Source organism: Budorcas taxicolor, chromosome 12 (assembly GCF_023091745.1).
Source record: "Budorcas taxicolor isolate Tak-1 chromosome 12, Takin1.1, whole genome shotgun sequence".
Taxonomy (NCBI): Eukaryota; Metazoa; Chordata; class Mammalia; order Artiodactyla; family Bovidae; genus Budorcas; species Budorcas taxicolor.
Window position 1 is genome coordinate 84,274,541 of NC_068921.1, and position 18,352 is coordinate 84,292,892.

At 47.2% G+C, this 18,352-nt stretch overlaps 1 protein-coding gene across 1 annotated transcript in view; it reads left to right on the forward strand.

Annotated features, from left to right (window-relative positions):
* The window catches only part of MYO16 (myosin XVI), a 395,654-nt gene that overhangs the window by 147,616 nt on the left and 229,686 nt on the right, over positions 1-18,352 (forward strand). The window contains exon 15 of the mRNA XM_052650218.1: positions 6,388-6,535. Within this exon, the coding sequence (XP_052506178.1) occupies positions 6,388-6,535 (148 nt within the window). The remainder of the gene's footprint in view (positions 1-6,387; positions 6,536-18,352) is intronic.

Genomic DNA, 18,352 nt, shown 5'->3' on the forward strand with positions numbered 1-18,352 from the left:
GTCTTCTTCGGGCATGGTAGTTTAGAAAATTAGCGTATGCCATACAGAAAAGAAGTAGCGGGCTTTTGAGGGGAGTCCTGTGTTACTGAGCCGGCAGCCCCGCAGAGCCGCCGCACAGTCAGACCGCCTCCCAGGCTGCAGGCTGTGACTCAGGGACGATAAATACTCCCGCTGGCGAACTGGAGGCACTCCTGGATGCTGGGCTGTGCCTGGCGTAGGTGCTGAGCTGCGCCTGGCGTAGGTGCTGAGCTGAGGGCATCAGTGTACTCTCAGCCCAGCCGGCAGCTGAGCGCATCCTTTTAGGAACGTTCTGGGCCAGGCTCCCACGGTGGAGGGAGCCCCACACACTCCACTTGCCCTGTGGTTCTCCCCCCATCCCCTTCTCCTGAGGCTCACCCTTCATTCAGGTCCTGTCACCTATGTTTGCTGGGCAGCCTCCTGCTGTGTTCTTTTAAAAATGTGGCAAATTGATTTTGAAGTGGTTTTGTGTATATGTATATATATTTTTTAATTTGAAGAATAATACAACTGCTAATAAATAAAGAAGCATATAACGTTGGTGCTCATTGAGGTTACACTAATAGACGTGTAATGCCTAGGACAGGAGCGGTCGGGGGAGGCTAACGGGAGCGGCCTGTGGGCTCAGATCTTAGTTATCCTCTGTTTAAGAGGAAGACGAGGAATGTTCAAGGGATGCTTATTAGGAGAGTGAGAGTTCAAGGGCGCTGTCTGTGGAGTGAACTTTGAAGAAACTACAAAGGGTGCTCTGCCGAGCCCAAGCCTTGGGCGAGATGTGACGAGTGTCATCAAATATTCACCCCCCTCGGGGAGAGCGTCTTGAATACAAAGGCGGATTCTTTTGCGGCAGAGAGTCGGCTGAGGTTCCGGAGAAGGAGCCTGCTCGCGACTGCGCTGTGCTTTCTCCCACCCCGGGCAAGAGTTCAGGCAGGTCGCAGAGCAGGGGCCAGCATGCGAAAGACGGTCCAACCTGCGACGCGGAGCTTGGACCAGAGGGTGCTACAGACCGGCCCCCTGCTCCGCGTTCTCCGGGCCCCAGTACGTGGCCTGTGTTAACACTGATGAGCTCTTCCGACCCTGAGAGGAGTGGCTCGTTAGCGCTGTTGCCTCCCGGCGCTGGCAGCACAGGATACCCAGGGTCAACAGGAGGAGACAGGGCGTCAGTGACCGGCAGCTGCCGTGACAAAGCCCCACACCCTGGCCGAGAGCCATCCTGCACAGTTCTGGAGGCCGCAAGCCCAGCATCCAGCTGCAGCAGGGCTGAGCCGTCTCGGGTTCTCGGGGGAGATTCTGTCCTTGCTCTTCTGGCTGACACTTGACTTGTAGAGACATCGCCCTGCTCTGCTTTGTCACGGGGGTTCTTCCTGCGTCTCTTTTCTTCTTACCAAGACACCAGTCATGCTGGGTTAGGACTCATGCCGCTCTGTCCATTTTATCTTTTTAAAAAACAGTTATTCTGCGTTTTACTGGATGATTCTGTTTGTACCGTTGTGTTGGGTGTTCGCTTTGAAGTCAGTTGGATTGCGTCCTGCTTTTCAAGGCCTGCAGGGTCGTCCAGGAGCGAAGACGTGTCTTTCTGACCCTCTCCCCGCCAGCATGTGTCCTTGTGTCCTTTGCTGCATCCGCAGGGTCTAGCACCGCGTCTGGCAGAGTCAGGGGACAGTAGATACACGGTGAGCAAATGAATCAAGGGTGGAGGAGCTTACAGAAGTAACTCTAACAGAGGATAAGGACTAGGAAAGCTCTAAAGGAAAGTCGGGCTCCCAGGTGGCTCAGTGGTAAATAATCCACCTGCCGTGCAGGAGACCTGGGTTCGATCCCTGGGTCGGGAAGGCAACCCCCTCCAGTATTCTTGCCTGGAGAATCCCAGGGACAGAGGAGCCTGGCAGGCTACAGTCCATGGGCTTGCACAGAGTCAGATACGACCTCGCAACTGAGCACACACACAAAGGAATGTGAGCCCAGGATTGGCAGCTCCGAGTGTTTACAAGTCTTTGTTGGATTCCAAAGAGTGGCTGAAGCTGATGGTCGCACTCTGAGCTCAGATTCCGCAAGTCCTGGCCCAGGCCCAGTCCTACCTCTGTGCCTATTTCTATGACCCGGATCAAACCCCGTAGAGGCTCTAAGCTTATTCAGGATGGAGAAGCCAGAGCTGAGACCAGGCAGAGCTTGGACGAGAATGGAGTGGAGTGAGTGTGAGATTCCAGGCCCGGAGAGGCTGCTCTGATCTGGAAACCCCGTGCCGCTCAGTGTGGCCTTGCCTCAGCTTGAGAGCATCTGCCAGCACCCACTTTCAGATGAAACCTCATGCCCGGGGGTCACCGGTCACAGGGCCCAGTGCTCAAGTGTTTTCTTTTCTGTGTGTGTGTGAGACACGATTCACCCCACAACAGAGAATAAGGGCAGATCTATTGTGTTCATCTTTACTTTTCAAAATTATTTTCAGTCTAAGAAAAATTATCATCATCTCCAAAAACAGGCACTCTGTGAACACTTCAAGGAGGTGTAAGATCGGACTTTTGAGTTTCGAATAACTTCATCACCAAGAGCCCTTTTTTCTGAATGAAAAATATAAAAGGTATTAACTTAATTCACTTTACATGGTTTTTAAAAGGACCTGAGTTATCAGATTAGTCCCAGGTAAAAGCCTTCTGAATTTTAAGCATTCGCTAAAATAGTTAATCAAACCAGAGTAAGATTTTCACCCCTCAAGTTAGGTAAAATATATGTAGGTTAGAGGTTCGTTTTGTGCTTTATAGAGTCAAACACAGCTCAGCAACTGAACAGCAACTTCCTTAAATCATGAACACATATAACAGTTGTGATGATTTTACTGTTGTTGTTCTTTAGTTGTTAAGTTGTGTCTGACTCTTTGCAACCCCATGGGCTGCAGTACACCAGGCCTCCCTGTCCTTCACTGTCTCCTTGAGCTTGCTCAAACTCATGTCCATTGAGTCGGTGATGCCATCCCACCATCTCATCCTCTGTCGTCCCCTTCTCCTCCTGCCTTCAATCTTTCCCAGCACCAGGGTCTTTTCCAGTGAGTCAGCTCGTCACATCGGGTGGCCAAAGTATTGGAGTTTCAGCTTCAGTCAGTCCAATGAATATTCAGGGTTGATTTCCTTCAGGAGTAACTGGTTTGATCTCCTTGCAGTCCAAGGGACTCTTGAGTTTTCTCCAGCACATAATTCAAAAGCATCAATTCTTTGACGCTTAGCCTTCTTTATGGTCCAGCTCTCACATCCGTATGTGATCTTATTATACTGGGAATGCTATCTTACTCATTTAAGGGTGACCGATGCTGTGTTTCCTTTATTGATACTATTGCTGATACTTTGATATAATGCCAACTCCTTGATCAGGCATGCAAACACAAATTGTAACATAAAAAATAAAAGTCTCAGTATTATGAAACATCTGCTACAGTGAAGTAAGGATTGCCTCTTAATTTGAAGAAATTTTAATCAATAAATAACATTCTAGCCTGGCTTTTAGCCCAGGCTTCCCCCATCTGATTACTTATTTGACAGTATAATCTTTCTAGGTTCCCCAAACCCTTCTTTTGTCAGTGGTTTCCATAACACCAAGGGCACCTTCCTTCTTGAAGGAGAGGGAGTGTTCTCACCTCCATCTCCTTTCATCTTGATCAAAAATGCGTCCAGATCCATAAAACACTTTCACTGCATATTATATATAATCTGCCAATGTATATATTGACATGTATGTTTTCAGTCGTGAAACTTTCTGGAAGATGTGCTCACATAGAGTTCTGAAAACGTGGAGGATCACAGACGTATTTCCAGTCAAGACTATTTCTGACATAAAACATTTTTTAAAACGTACATGTCTTGAAAACTCGAGAAATAAGTATGACCGTTCTGTTCATGGTCCCTTGCATGAATGAGTCAGAACCCTTTCTGGCTCCCAAACCCGTGGTCTTCCTTTCAGTACTCCAGTGTCATTTCAGGCACAGCAGAAGTCCTGCATTTGCCCTGTTTGGAAGAATAGAGTCTCATGAAAATTTGAATTTTTGGTTGTTTTGTGTTTTCTTCCATCTGAAAGCTCCTTCAAGATGGATTAAAAAAAAGAAATCTACTGATCAGAATTCTGCTAATCCACAGTAATTTTATTCGCTGCTGGAGAAGAGCTAACTAGGATGATTACTAATTATTCCATTTTGAGAGATGAAGGGTACTGATGTCACTCTGTGATGTGGAATTTGATTAGTTCTGAATGCTGCTTTAAATTAAGCCTGTGTGTTGGCTTGAACAAACGGGCATCAAGTCAGTCTTTTCTCCGAGGATAGAAGCTTGATGATCAGAAGGTCACCGCCACCTTGATGATCAGAAGGATGAATGAAGATCCTCCATTTTCACCTGATATGTCTTTAGTCAGTGAACAGAAAACCACAGTAGAAACAACTCTTGACAGTTTATTTCCTAGGAATGCAGATTTTAGCAGTTAGCGACTTCAGGGTTAATACTATTAATAACAAATGGAACATGTTTTCAGCATTTTGCTTAGGAAAGAAAAGTAAAATTTAATAATTTAGACCTCAACTTGAAATCTACCACCTGATTCAATGCTTATGGAAAAATGGAAAAGAAATTATATCACCTCTTTCTAATGTTATCACTTTGGGGCTTTAGTACCACTAATTAAAGGGATATTTTGAAGGAGTCTTTCTTTATGCATTCATGGCACCCTTTCTCAAGGTGTACAGTGAGACAACTTTTCTTAATAGAATTTATGAATTTTGAGACTTTTAAAGCACTGATCACCATTCTGAGACTAAATTGACCACTCACAAAATTTACAGGTATAAAGCACTGAAGAAGTGATTGCATTGGTTCCCTGAGATTCACTGTATAAAACCAAAGCTCGGAGACCTCACATTTTTGCTTTTAAAGACTGTACTCTAGAATAATTAGTTGCAAATTCATTACATGACTTCTTTATAGTTCCAGTGTAGGGGAAATTGAGTTTATTTGCCTTCCTAAAACTGCTGTTAGAATCCAAAAAAATTATTGATCATAAATTTTTGGTTCAAAGTGGAAAACTATAGTTATTCACAATTGCATCTAACATTGAAATGTGTAGCTATTTACTGCCATTCATACTGATAAGAATAAACCTAAATTCAAAGGAAAAGCTTACTCCAGAAACAGAATTTTCAACACGTCAAATGTATGTCAAAAGGTCTGACCAACACCAGAGTCTGAATTTCTAGCCCTCCTTGAAGCAGACCCAGGGTTCTCATTTCCATGTCACATACTTTCATCATTTCCCACCTACTTTAAATGGAATTTCATCATCTACAATCCATAAAAGAAATAATTGGTAAGCTAGACTTCATTCAAATTAAAAATTTCTATTCTATGAAAGACGTACGATCCATGAAGCATGTTCCCTGGCATTGAGTTGAAAACTACATCTCCACGTGGTGTAGGCACGAATGTTTATAGCCGCTTTATTCATCATCACAAAAACTGGAAGCAACCAAGATGTCTCTTAATAGGTGAATGGATAAACGGTAGCACATTCATTCAGTGGACTAGTGTTCACTAATAAAAAATGAGCTGTAAAGCCTTGAAAAAGCGAAAAAGGACCCTTAAATACGTACTATTAAGTGAAAGAAGACAGTCTGAAAACGGTTCTTTACTGTGTGATTCCAACTAGATAACTTAATTCAGGAAAAGGCAAAATTATAGTGGCAGCGCAAAGATCGTTGCTTGCCGGGAGCTGGGGAGGAGGAGGGGTAAGCAGGTGTGTCAGTGACTTTTGGGGCGTGGAACGGTTCTGTATGATGCTGTCAGGGTGCACGCATGACATGTTGTCATTCAGTGGCTCAGTCATGTCCAGCTCTTCGCGACCCCACGGACTGCAGCGCGCCAGGCTTCCCTGCCCTTCACTGTCTCCCGGAGCTTGCTCAAACTCATGTGTCCACTGAGTCAGTGATGCCATTCAGCCATCCAATCTATACACCTGTTGCATAAATTTCTCAAAACCCATAGAACTGTATAACACAAAGAGTGAATACCGATATAAATTACAGACTTTAGTCAATAATAGTGTATCAGAAATGGCTCATTCATTTTAACAAATGTACCGCTCTAATGCAAGATAATTAATAACAGGGGAAACGACTTATTAAGGAAAGGAGAAAGGATATATTGGAACTCTCAGTAATTTCTGCTTAATTTTTCTGGAGCTAAAAAATTTCTCTGAAAACAAGTCTATTATTTTGCTTTTTAAAAAGTCTATTTGAAAAGAAGCTGCGTTCTTGTCTCTTCTGATTAGTACGTGTAAATGTACGGAGCTGAACTAATAATGCCATTTAACAGAATTCCTCTTCTTTTCTTTAACCAGCCAGAATCTTTACATATATGCTAGAGAAATCCAGACTTGTTTCACAGCCCCCTGGCCAGAGCAATTTTCTCATCTTCTACTTGCTGATGGATGGATTATCTGCTGAAGAGAAGTATGGACTGCACCTTAATAATTTACACGCCCATCGGTAAGTGATTATGTGTTTTCAGTTTGAGAGTTCTGCCCTCAAATTGTGGTTGCATTTTAGCAGTCTTAAAGTGTCTTATTTTCCAGAGAAGAAATGGTAACTTCTTTTAGGAGAATAATTGGATATACTGTTAGGTTTGAACTGTCTGTGTATTATCATTTATTGAGTGTTTAGGTGAGGTTTGTTGTGTGTGTATTATCTTATATTTTTCTAGTTTTCAGATCAGAATAATAGATTAGCACATTTACAAGCATTTGTGTTCCCTTGGATATTTTGGATGTAACAGTTATGAATTCCTAATTTGGAGTTGTCTTTTGAAATAATGGGACATGGTATTTGAGCAATTATGGTGCATTAGGAACAGAGGAGGTTACATAATGGCTTCAGATGAACCATACACACAAGCTGGGGGGCACTGATTTTTCTGCAGGGGAGGCAGACGGTGTTTGTTAGAAGGAGGGGGCTTTGGTCACAGGAGGGCCGTGCAAGGGGGTGACTTTGCAACCTATGCGTTTTCACTGACTGCCTGACCCCGTACGTCTCCCTGCATGGACGGATCCACACTTGGAGAGGATGAGAATGAACCAGCAAGGAGCGTGAATACCACCCAGACGAGGAGTGGGGGAGAGAGAGGGCAGAGGGTGGCGGGTGGACGGGTCCAGTGGTGAATTCCTGGCTGAGCAGTGAGGAGATAAAGCTGCGCATTAACTTCAGACACTCGCTGACCTCTGAGTGTCCGTTCACTGGCTGTTTGTTGCTGGATTCAGGAAGAATGGTGTGCTCGTGATTTCATGAGAACTTTTGTGAGAGAAAATAAAGGATGCGTGAGGAGGAGGAGGAGGGCCTCCCAGGTGGCGAAGGTGGTCAAGAACCCACCTGCCAACGCAGGACAGTGAAGAGACGAGGGTTCGATCCCTGGGTGGGGAGATCCCCTGGAGGAGGGCATGGCAACCCGCTCCAGTATTCTTGCCTGGAGAACCCCCTGGACGGAGGAGCCTGGTGGGCTGCAGCCCATGGGGTCGCAGAGAGTCAGACACGCATGAGCGCCTAAGCATGCATGCACGGCGGGGCGGAGCATGGCCAGAGGACCAGTCACGTTTGAGAGCTGAAGGCCATGCTGAGCGGACAGGGAGGTGGAGGGGTCCCGTGGCTGCGCTGAGAGAGGGGCCTTTTCCAGGCCCCCTGGGGTCTCCATGGAGCTGAACCCCCAGACCTGTCCGGGCAAGGACAGGACCACGTCTGTAGTCACCGCGGCTGCGGAGGGGAAGGAGGTGGGGCATGCGTCCAGGGGCGGGGAATGAACTGGCCTTATTCAAAGGCCCCCTTGGATTATTATTTAATGACAACTCATTCGGTTTCCTTGAAACTATTACATCCAATAGTACAGATCGCGTTTATCATGTTGACAGAGACATAAAGTGCAGAAGGCCTTATCGAAATTGTTGTTCAAAGCGAGAGATAGTTTGGAGATTCACTGTCCCCCAAAACAAGAGAAATTTGGAAGAAAAAGAAAACACTGATACTGAAGCCCCAATACTTTGGCCACATGATCAAAGGGCTGATTCATTGGAAAAGACCCTGATGCTGGGAAAGACTGAGGGCAGGAGGAGAAGGGGACGGCAGAGGATGAGATGGTTGGATGGTATCACTGACTCGATGGACAAGAGTTTGAGTAAAGTCCAGGAGATGGTGAAGGACCGGGAGGTGTGTCTTGTTACAATCCATGGGGTCACAAAGAGTCAGACACGACTGAGCGACTGAACACAGCAAACCTACAAGAGCGCTGGCATTTTTTTTTTTTTTATCAAATCACCTCATTTCCTAAAGGAAGAAATCAGATCTGGAGGTGTAGGGAGGTCTATACCGAAGTGAATATACAGGAGCAGTAGTGAGATGGCCGGTTCTTGAATCACTCTCTGTTTTTCTGCATCGGGCGTCTCAGACGGGAGGGAAAGCATCCGACTGGGGGCTGTCGGGGTGTTCCGGGCAGCCTGCGGGGAAGAAAAGCCTCGGTGGCTTGCATTCCTCATCTTCCCTACCAGCAAAGGCTCAGAGCTGACGGCAGGCCATTGCCGTAGGTGGTGCGTCTGCAAACGCGTGCGTGCGTGCTTGCACACGCGTGGGCCTGGCATTGCAGACGCAGAGCCACTGAGGAACAAAAGGCAGCCGTCTAGTCCAGCATTCAAAGATATGATTCAGCCTCTTGGTCCGTGGTTTGGACCCCTCTTTTGAAGTGTGAGAGCTTGTGGGAGAAAACAAGTGTTTCTTTATTGACCTCCGTTCCAACATCCGTTTCTCTTTGCAAAAGAGAGCTTGGAATCGCTGAGGCCATTTAGAAAGTCAAACGTCAGGGCTGGCTTTGTGAGAAGGCCCAACAGGAAAGAGCTCAGCAAAATCATGAATAATTCAACTCTCTTGAACAAAGAAGTTATTTTATTAAAATGAATTATAAATATCTAACGAGTGCAAAACAACATTCCTCAATAAAAATGTACACCGCCACTCCAGATTCATAAAACATACCCATTGGAGCATTTGTACAATGACAGTTCCACAGACAGAGTATTCTTTAATAATAAGACCAGTGGTTTTACAGGTTATGATGCCTTATACATCCCGATATTTCTGTGATTTTTGTCATGTGGGTCTTTTAACAGTCACAGCGTTTGTGGGTTTTCTCACCTTTACAGTCCTAGTCAGGCTTGAGCAGCTTATATTTATATTAGGGTATATCATTTTTGCTTAGTCATTACATACATTAAGTACTAGAGTTTTGGAAATTGTTTGGCTTGCTCACAGTCAGTAGTATTAATAACTTACTAGCTTTTTAACCTTTCACAATTTGATGATCTTTCTGAGTTTCCTCCTTAAGGAATTCATAGGTAAAGGATATCACTATATAACTATATTTATATAGCTATATATTGTTATATAAACAATATATAAATAAACTACATGTTGTTTATATATAAACAATATTATCATCCACCTACTTATCTGCTTTTAAGAGATATTGATATATTATCAGGTAGAACAAATTGGCATCTACTTTACCATCTAAATGTCCCTTTGCGTATTCAATGCTTATTCCATAATGCAACTAGTCTTGAGATTTTGATGATGTATGTTGAGTCTTTAAAGCAAACATTACAAATATTTGCAAACCTGCCTCCTTAAAATGCATCTTTTCTTTGTTACTACCAACTGGTTACCTACATGAAACATATAAATAAACATGGGACAGGAATTGTAAGCTGAAGACATATCCAAGGTTCATCACATGTCCTTATGTGATCAGAACTGCAAAGAGAAGAAAGGATTATTGTAACTAGTGCTACTGCAGTTAAAGCTACAGAAGTGTTTTTGTTTTGTTTTTTTAACTTTGACTCTGGTTTGGAACTAAAAGTTTTCAGAGTCTCACATGAAAATTTATGGAGGTTTATTTTGGTGTTAAATGCACCTAAAAATACCGTTTGTATAATTGGAACAGTATCTAGAGCAAGCAGATAGCACTCTTGTTTATAGAATAGAAATGGAGCAGATCTAGACATCAAATCTTATAGCTTAACTGCATGAAAGCAATATTGATAACACTTTGCCTAGAATCTTCCTGCACAGATGGTTTAAACAAGGACCACGAGAAAAATGTCTCTGGGTCCTGACATTTTGAGTAGCAGCAGTAAGTTGCATTATAGAAAAGCACCACTAGATGGCACACTCTTCACAAAGTCAGACGGCCAAAATATGTCTCCATCATTGAAGGTTTCTTTTTCCCCCAAACTTATTTATTTTTAATTGAAGGAAAGTTGTTTCACAAGATACCTACGGCTTCCACATGAGTCAGGTATCCGTGTGTCCCCTCCCCTGGGACCTCCCTCCCACCTCCCACCCCTTCCGGGGTTTGAGTTCCCTGAGTCGAACAGCAAATGCCCGTCGGCTGTCTACGTTACACGTGGTGCCGCGCGTGCTTCCACGTGACTCTCGCCATTCGTCCCGCCCTCTCCTCCTCCCCGACTTGTGCACAGAGTCTCCACTGTGGTCCTGTAAATAAGTTGGTCAGTGCCACGTTTCCAGATTCCATATATATGCATTAACATATGAGATTTGTGTTCCTGTTTATTATTTCACGCTGCATCATAGAGCCTGGGGTCATCCACCTCAGTAGAACGGGCTCAAATATGTTCCTTTTTACGGCTGAGTAATATTCTATTGTGTATACGCACCACAGTTTCTTTACCCGGGCATCCGTTGATGGACATCTAGGTTGCTCCCATGCCTGAGCTATTGTAAGCTGCGCTGCAGTGAACACTGCGGCACGTGTGTCTTCTTTAATTTTGTTTTCCTCAGGGTATATGCTAAGTAGTGGGATCGCTAGGTCCTATGGTAGTTCTATTCCCAGTTTTTTGAGGAATCTCCATAGTGGCTGTATCATTTTCCATTCCCACCAACAGTGCAAGAGGGTTCCCATTTCTTCACACCCTCTCCAGCATTTATTGTTTGTGGGGTTTTTTGATGATGGCCATTCTGACTGGTGTGAGGAGATATTTGATTTGCCTTTCTCTAATAACAAGCGATGTTGAGCATCTTTTCATGTGTTTATTAGCCACCTGTATGTCTTCTTTGGAGAAATGTCTGTTCAGGTCTCTTGGCCACTTGTTGATTGGGTGGGTTGTTTTTCTCTTACTGAGCTGTGTAAGGTGCTTGTATGTTTTGGAAAGGGATCCTTTATCAGTCTGCTTTGTCCAGGCCGTACAGTCGTATTCTGTCTTCCCTTTGGCTTCTGGCCTTGTTGGTACAGTTGAGCCGGTGTTTGGTGTAGGCTTCGTGTTGGGAGTGATTTGTGTTTGCATTCTGGTGGGGGGAGGTGAGTTTGGGGGTTTTTTCCCCTCTGATGGGTAGGGCTGTGTGAGGCCGTATGTTTTGGGTGTCCCTGGTAATCCTGTCTGCCGCTGGTTGGGTTTGGGTTCTTGTCTTGCTTATTGTTCAGGCGGAGAATCTTGCCCTGAGTGCTGCCAGCAGTTGGGTGATGCCAGCTCTTGTATCCAGGCAGAGGGCTTTGCCGAGTTCTCACCAATCATTGCTCCCTGAGTTGGGAGTTGCTGGCAGCCTAGGGTCTGGGACGCACTGCTCCCACTCCAGAGACTCCGGCCCGATCTCTGGCCAGGGGACCGAGACTCTGTAAGTCGTTTGCTGTGGCATTAAAGGGGATTAAAGCAAACGTACTGTGGCACTAGTGGTAAAGAACTCGCCTGCCAGTGCAGGAGATATAAAAGACATGGGTCGATTTCTGGGTCTGGAAGATGCCCTGGAGAAGGCAATGGGAACCCTCTCCAGAATTCTTGCCTGGAGAATCCCATTGACACAGGAGCCTGGTGAGCTGTAGTCCATCGGGTCTCAAAGAGTCAGACACGGCTGAACGGACTTAACACAGAAACAAGAAACAAAAGATAAACCCCAGACAAATGGCGAGTACAAAATCAAGCAAATACTAACAAAAACAATGGAACATGCACACACACGTTACAAAACCAAAATAGTCCAAAGAAAATAAAGTACAAGAGGCTGACCCGGTGAGCAAAGGAAACCAAAAATGATATCGACCAATTAAAAAAAAAAACAACTAAAGCACAAACCGGAAAACCAAATGAAAGCAAGGTGCCAACTGGGGAATAAAGCAGGGAAGACAATAAACTAACAAACATGGTGAAAAAAAAGAAAGAAAGATAAGAAAAGAAAGGGAGAATAGAAAAGCAAAGTTAAATAGAAGTATATGAAAAAGGTTTATATGCATTAAAGAATATCTACTGCAGGAAAAAAGCAATAAGAAAACAAACAAAAATATTTTAAAAATAAAGTTTTAAAAATTAGAAGGAAAAAAAACCCACTGAATTTCAAAAGTACAACAGAGAGGCAAAAATATATAAAGGAAATAAAAAGTGGGATTTTTTTTTTAAGTCTTAAATAGAGTTATTAGTGTTAATAAAACCAACAACCACGGCAACAGAGGCAAAAAAAGGAAAAGAAGAATAAAAAAATCCAGAGCCAAACAGAACAAGTCAAAATTAAGAAGGAGAAGAAACGTTTTTCTCAGATCTCAGCTGTCCGCGTCCTTCCCCTCGCTGTGAGTCAGAGTCCCCTTCGCCTCCGAGGACACCCTCCAACTCTGCACTGGTCTCTGGGCCTGCTGTGGGGCAGCCCGACCCTCATCGGGCCCTGCTGCTGCGTGTTCTTGCCCCCGGCGCCCTTGGCTGCCAGAGCTACTGAGTTTTCTTTTGCGGGAACTCTCATTGTCCTTTTATATATTCGACAGGCGCAGTCGGCCTCGCTGATTGTGTGGATTTAATCTGCAGCTTGTACAGCTGGTGGCCTCTTGCTTAGCCGCACTGCCCCTGGCTTTCAGTTGGTTTTCGGTTGTGGTTTCACCTCCACTGCTGCCTGAGTGTCGTCCACTGGGGTTCCCTCCTGAGGCTGCCCTGGAGGACCTGGGTCTGCCCCAGTGGGGCCTGGGCCTGGAGGGGGCGCTGCTTGGATCCCCTGCTTGGATCCCCTGATTGGATCGCGGGGACCCTGGCAGCACCGGGCACCCAGCAGAGCCGGCAGCTAGGGAAGAATGGGGCTCTTAGGGTTCTTCCGAGCCTCTGGCAGCTCTGCCCCAGTGGGGACTGAGTGTGGAGGGGGTGCACCTGCTTGGCTCACGGGGACCCTGGCGGCGCCGGGTGTGCAGGGACGCCGGCTGCCCCGGTCGCAGGAGCTGTGACCCTACTGGAGCCTCTTTCCAGCTTCCTCTTTCCTCTGGCAGCTGGCGTTCAAATGATCCTTTTTCGCTGCTCCTTCTCTGCGGCTCTGCGTGTTCAAGGCACTTAGATGGCCCCCCTGGCTGGGGACCTTCTCTGTCACTCAATGCATCAAGCACTTAAAGGCCACCTTCCTCCGGGGTCCTTCTCGATTCTTCAGCTGCCAGCACTTGGGGGAGAGGCCCTAGGGACAGCTCCACTCTCCGCGTGGGAATCAGCAGTGTCGCCGCGTGGGACTCAGCAATGTTGCCGCGTGGGACTCAGCAGTGTTGCTCGAGGCTGCCTCTTCCAGCACAGGCATCCCCACCGCAGAGCGCTCCCTCATGTCTCCGCGGGCCTCTCCCCGCAGTCAAAGCAGGCCTCGCCCTGGGATTAGGCTCCAATCCGATCCCCACGGCCCAGCACCCAGCTGCTGCGCTTTTCAGGGTTCTTGTGGCCCTGTCCGGGGTACACAGAGCAGCAGCAGGGATTGTCCGCGTGGTTCTCAGTACTTTCAGCCTCAGCCGGTCACAGATGAGCTGCGGCGCTCTCCAGGAGCCTCCGATGCCAGCTCTCTGTCCCGAACAGTCTCCCCGATGGGGGATCGGACCCCCGCTTCGGTCCCCCAGCCCCACTGCTGTCTCGGGTGCAGGTCTGGTCCTGCTCAGTCCCCTCCTTCTCCCTCCTTCCTTCACCCTCCCGGGTTTTGCGTGGATCTGTACATTCCTCTCTGGTGGCCAGGGACGCCTGCCAGCTCTCAGCTGGTGCCCCGTGAGATCCTCCGCACCTGCGGGTGTGTCCTGACGAATCCGCGAGGGGCGCCACACTCCAGTCCACCCACCCCGCCCCCATCCTGTCTCCAAAGGTCTCTTTTATTGACGGATTCTTCCTATGATTCCCTTTTTCTTTTCCTTGGCTGTTTGTTTCTCAGATTTTATTTCAAAACATTTAAAGTGATCCCAACACTGCATCTGGAAAGCAAATACAGTTTGTTCCTGGGAATTGAGTTTTAAAGAAAGTTAGAAGTAGTCATCAATTGCTTATCTTCAACCTGCTTCGCACAGCTCTTAGGGGTTTAGGCTCTGAAATCTGGAGAAGTCATTCCTCACCTCCCTTCATGTTGATTAATGATGGAAATGACTGGGGTGCGGCCTCAGAGCATTCTCTGCAAAGGTCAGGTTTGAATTATAAACCGAGAGCAAGCAATCATTTGACTCAGCGCGTGTGACCTGCTTCTAACCTTGCGTGTTAGTGAAGGGAAACTCTGACTCACCGAGCACTTGAACTTGAGAGGGCTGCCCCAGTACACCTGTCACAGTAGGTGAGGCAGCTCTGAACTCTCAGTGAACATGCATTTTTTTTCTTGCTAAGGGTTTATTATGCGTGTTGAACTTAACCTGAGAAAGACGCACACAATTTTAAGAACTTAAGAGTAAATTTAAATTTCTTTGAGGATGATTTTTAACGACGCTGTGATATAATCAACAGTTTATTTGATACTCATTTTATGCACCCAAAGCTTAAAGATGGTCCTGAGACAAAGGTTTGAGGCAGGAGGTATTATATTCTATTTCTGACTCTGTTATTAATTAAATGATCACAACCGTAATAGATGCAACTTACGGAGCACTTACCATAGTTGGGGTCCCCCCCGGCGTCTCCCCTGTCATGTTGAATCCCCACCTGTTACGGGGCAGAGGGCGCAGGACCGCACCCTCACTGGATGGTCCAGGCTGAGGATGGAGAGGTTGGCCAGGAGCCCAGTCTACCTCTTGGTCTTAAACTTGTGCTGTCTCTGCAGCAACGTTGCCTGTAAAATATCACCTCCTGCATTTGCACCTTTGCAACCAGGAGATATGAGAGAGAAAGCGCAAGGTCAAGTGCGTATGTGCATTTTTATTAATATTTACAGTCAGTTAAGCACAACTAATTCAGGGCATTTCTGGAGTCTCTCCTCCTCTAACTACCAGAAAAAGCAATCCTGGGCCATTTCTTTATCCAGGAGCAGAAGAAAATGTTTGAAGCGCATTGATCACCTTAGCTGAAGGTCCTGTTGAAAGTACAAGGAAGGCTGGATCACTTCGGTAAGTGGGCCGGTACATTTCACTTGTGAGAAAGGCCAATAGGAAGAGGTCAGGGCCCGTGGCTTTCTTCCTTCCATCTGTGAGCGACGTCCCCCCGACGGTGGAGAGGAGAGAAGGAGCACACGGACGCCAGCTGCTCGCTCTGCCCCTTGGGCTCATCGGCACTGTCCTCACGCACACCCCCACCGTCTCCCAGATCCCCTTTGCAGTTCACAGAGGGATGGAATTGACAGGGCTTACTGGCAAATAGATGGGGAAACAGTAGACACAGTGGCTGACTTAATTTTTCTGCGCTCCAAAATCACTGCAGATGGTGACTGCAGCCATGAAATTAAAAGACACTTGCTCCTTGGAAGGGAAGTTATGACCAGCCTAGATAGCATATTCAAAAGCAGAGACATTACTTTGCCAACAAAGGTCCGTCTAGTCAAGGCTATGGTTTTTCCAGTGGTCTCGTATGGATGTGAGAGTTGGACTGTGAAGAAAGCTGAGCACTGAAGAATTGATGCTTTTGAACTGTGGTGTTGGAGAAGACTCTTGAGAGCCCCTTGGACTGTGAGGAGATCCAACCAGTCCATCCTAAAGGAGATCAGTCCTGAATATTCATTGGAAGGACTGATGCTGAAGCTGAAACTCCAAAACTTTGGCCACCTGATGTGAAGAGCTGACTCATTTGAAAAGACCCTGATGCTGGGAAAGACTGAAGGCAGGAGGAGAGGGCAGAGGATGAGATGGCTGGATGGCATCACCAACTGGATGGACATGGGTTTGGGTGAACTCCGGGAGTTGGTGATGGACAGGGAGGCCTGGCCTGCTGCAGTCCATGGGGTCGCAAAGAGTCAGACATGACTGAGCTACTGAACTGAACTGAACCGGTAGATAAGATGCTGTTCCTCATGCTATCGAGGCAGTTGATAGCTTACAGTCAATGATGTCGGATTTGTGACCTCCGAAGAAGAAGATTTAGCTTCGGGACCAAGGATCAGGCTTGATCACGCAAGAGCTTTTGTGTAGCAGAGTTTTATGAAAGTCGGAAAAGGGAGAAAGCTTCTGACATAGACATCAGAACAAGAACACAGAACGCCCTCCCCAGCTAGTTTTATCAGGACCTTATATACTTTTTTCACACCCACTCCCACAACATAGATCTTAAAGGAACAAGATCAGACCGAACAATAGAAAGATCTTACCAGACCCACTCCCATAATATGCATTTTAAGATGACAGGATTAGTCAGAAGGTTCTTGGTAAGGAGAAACGTGTCCTAGAGCCAGATTCATTGTTAAATCGACTAAGAGAAAGCAACGTAGAAAAGAAGGTTTGTCTTGTTCTTCTTGAGAGCCCCAGACCCGTTTCTCCTCCTCGGGAACCCTGGACTTCTTGTCAGCCTACCTAGGAACTGACTCTCCCACAGTCGGGTCATGGAATCAGTGAACAGGAGCAGCCGTGAGCAGAGGCTCCTCGGAAGCCTGTGACGTCAAGCCCAGCTCCCGCTGGCGTGTGGAGGGGCTTGCCTTCCGTGCCAGGTGACTCTGCATGCCCGCGATATTCGCTGGCAAACACGCACGGTCTGCTAAGCGCAGTACACTTAGCTGAACGGACACAGTTTAAAGCCGCTTCTCGAGAAATGGCAACCCAGTCCAGTCTTCCTGCCTGGAGAATCCCGTGGATGGAGGAGCGCGGTGGGCTACAGTCCGTGGGGTCGCAAAGAGTCGGACAGGGCTGAGCCACTTCACTCAGCTGCTGGGCAGTGGGGCAAATCGGGCAACCTGGGCGTGCTTGTCGGTGAAGTAGGGCTGACCTGCGCGCTCTGCTGTGACTGAGGACGGTGCAGGCTGCCTCGGGAGCCCTCCGGAGGAGAAGGTCCCAGAACGCGCTCTAGAAGGACCAGCAAGACTGTCACCATGAATATGGGGGCTCTGTCCCATCCAAGTCCCTGAGAACCGCCGTAGCGGTAATTGTTCTGAGGCGGATGATGAGTTTGCATCAGAGCCGCAGCGCTCAGAGGAGCTCTGGGTGTCGGCCGCCGCCTCCCTCCGGGCTCTGACTCCGCCTGCACGCGGCTGCTCCCCCCGGACCTTCCCCGGTGTCTGCTGTGCCAGCCGGGCTCTGAGTCTCCGGTCCCCGTGATAAATGACTTGTTTCAGTGATCGACGCGTACTTGGATCTTTTGATGGAAGTCCGCGCAGCCTTCCTGAAGAAGTGAAGGATGGAAAGGGGGAGCGGGGAACCCTCGGCGGCAGCGGGGGCTGTAGGGCTGGGAAATCGGGGGTCTCCCATCAGCCCACGGAGCCCACCTCCGCGGAGAGCATCGCGTTGCTGAGACTGAGACACGGGGGAAAGGGCAGCCCTGGGCAGAACCTGCGCACTCGTGGAGACCTTCCTGTTCACGTTTTCCCTGCGCCAGTAAATCCATCCGTGTGCTCCAGAGTCTTTGCCTTTCTGTACGAGCTATGGTAGGGAAAAACAAACAAACACACACACATTTAAATCCAAAAACCTGCACTTAGTTCTCAGAGAGGACAATGACCCCAGTGAGATTTTGGAATGCATGCTTCTTTCTCGATCACCTGTCTCCCCAAGTGGGTTCTGTCAGTTCACACCACAGGTGCGCTGTGTCCATCACGGGGTGAGTTTGGAGACTGACAACACGATGTGGATATTTGTGTACAATCCTACAGTGAAACGTGTGTGTGTGTGTGCGCACGCACAAATCTAAAATGAACTTCCAGGCGGTGGTAAGAAGGACCGCTTTTCACCAAAGGCTGTTTGTTCTTGTGAATCCACAGTGGAGTCTAAAAGCACGTGGGAGGCATGATTAAAATCAGAATAACCAACATTTGCTCGTGCTAAGAACTTGATGTGTATCATCTCACTTTATCCACAAGCCAGCCTGACAGGAGGTTGGGTGAATAACACCCGAAGGCACATCCTAGGAGTGCAGGAGCCTGTCTTAGACA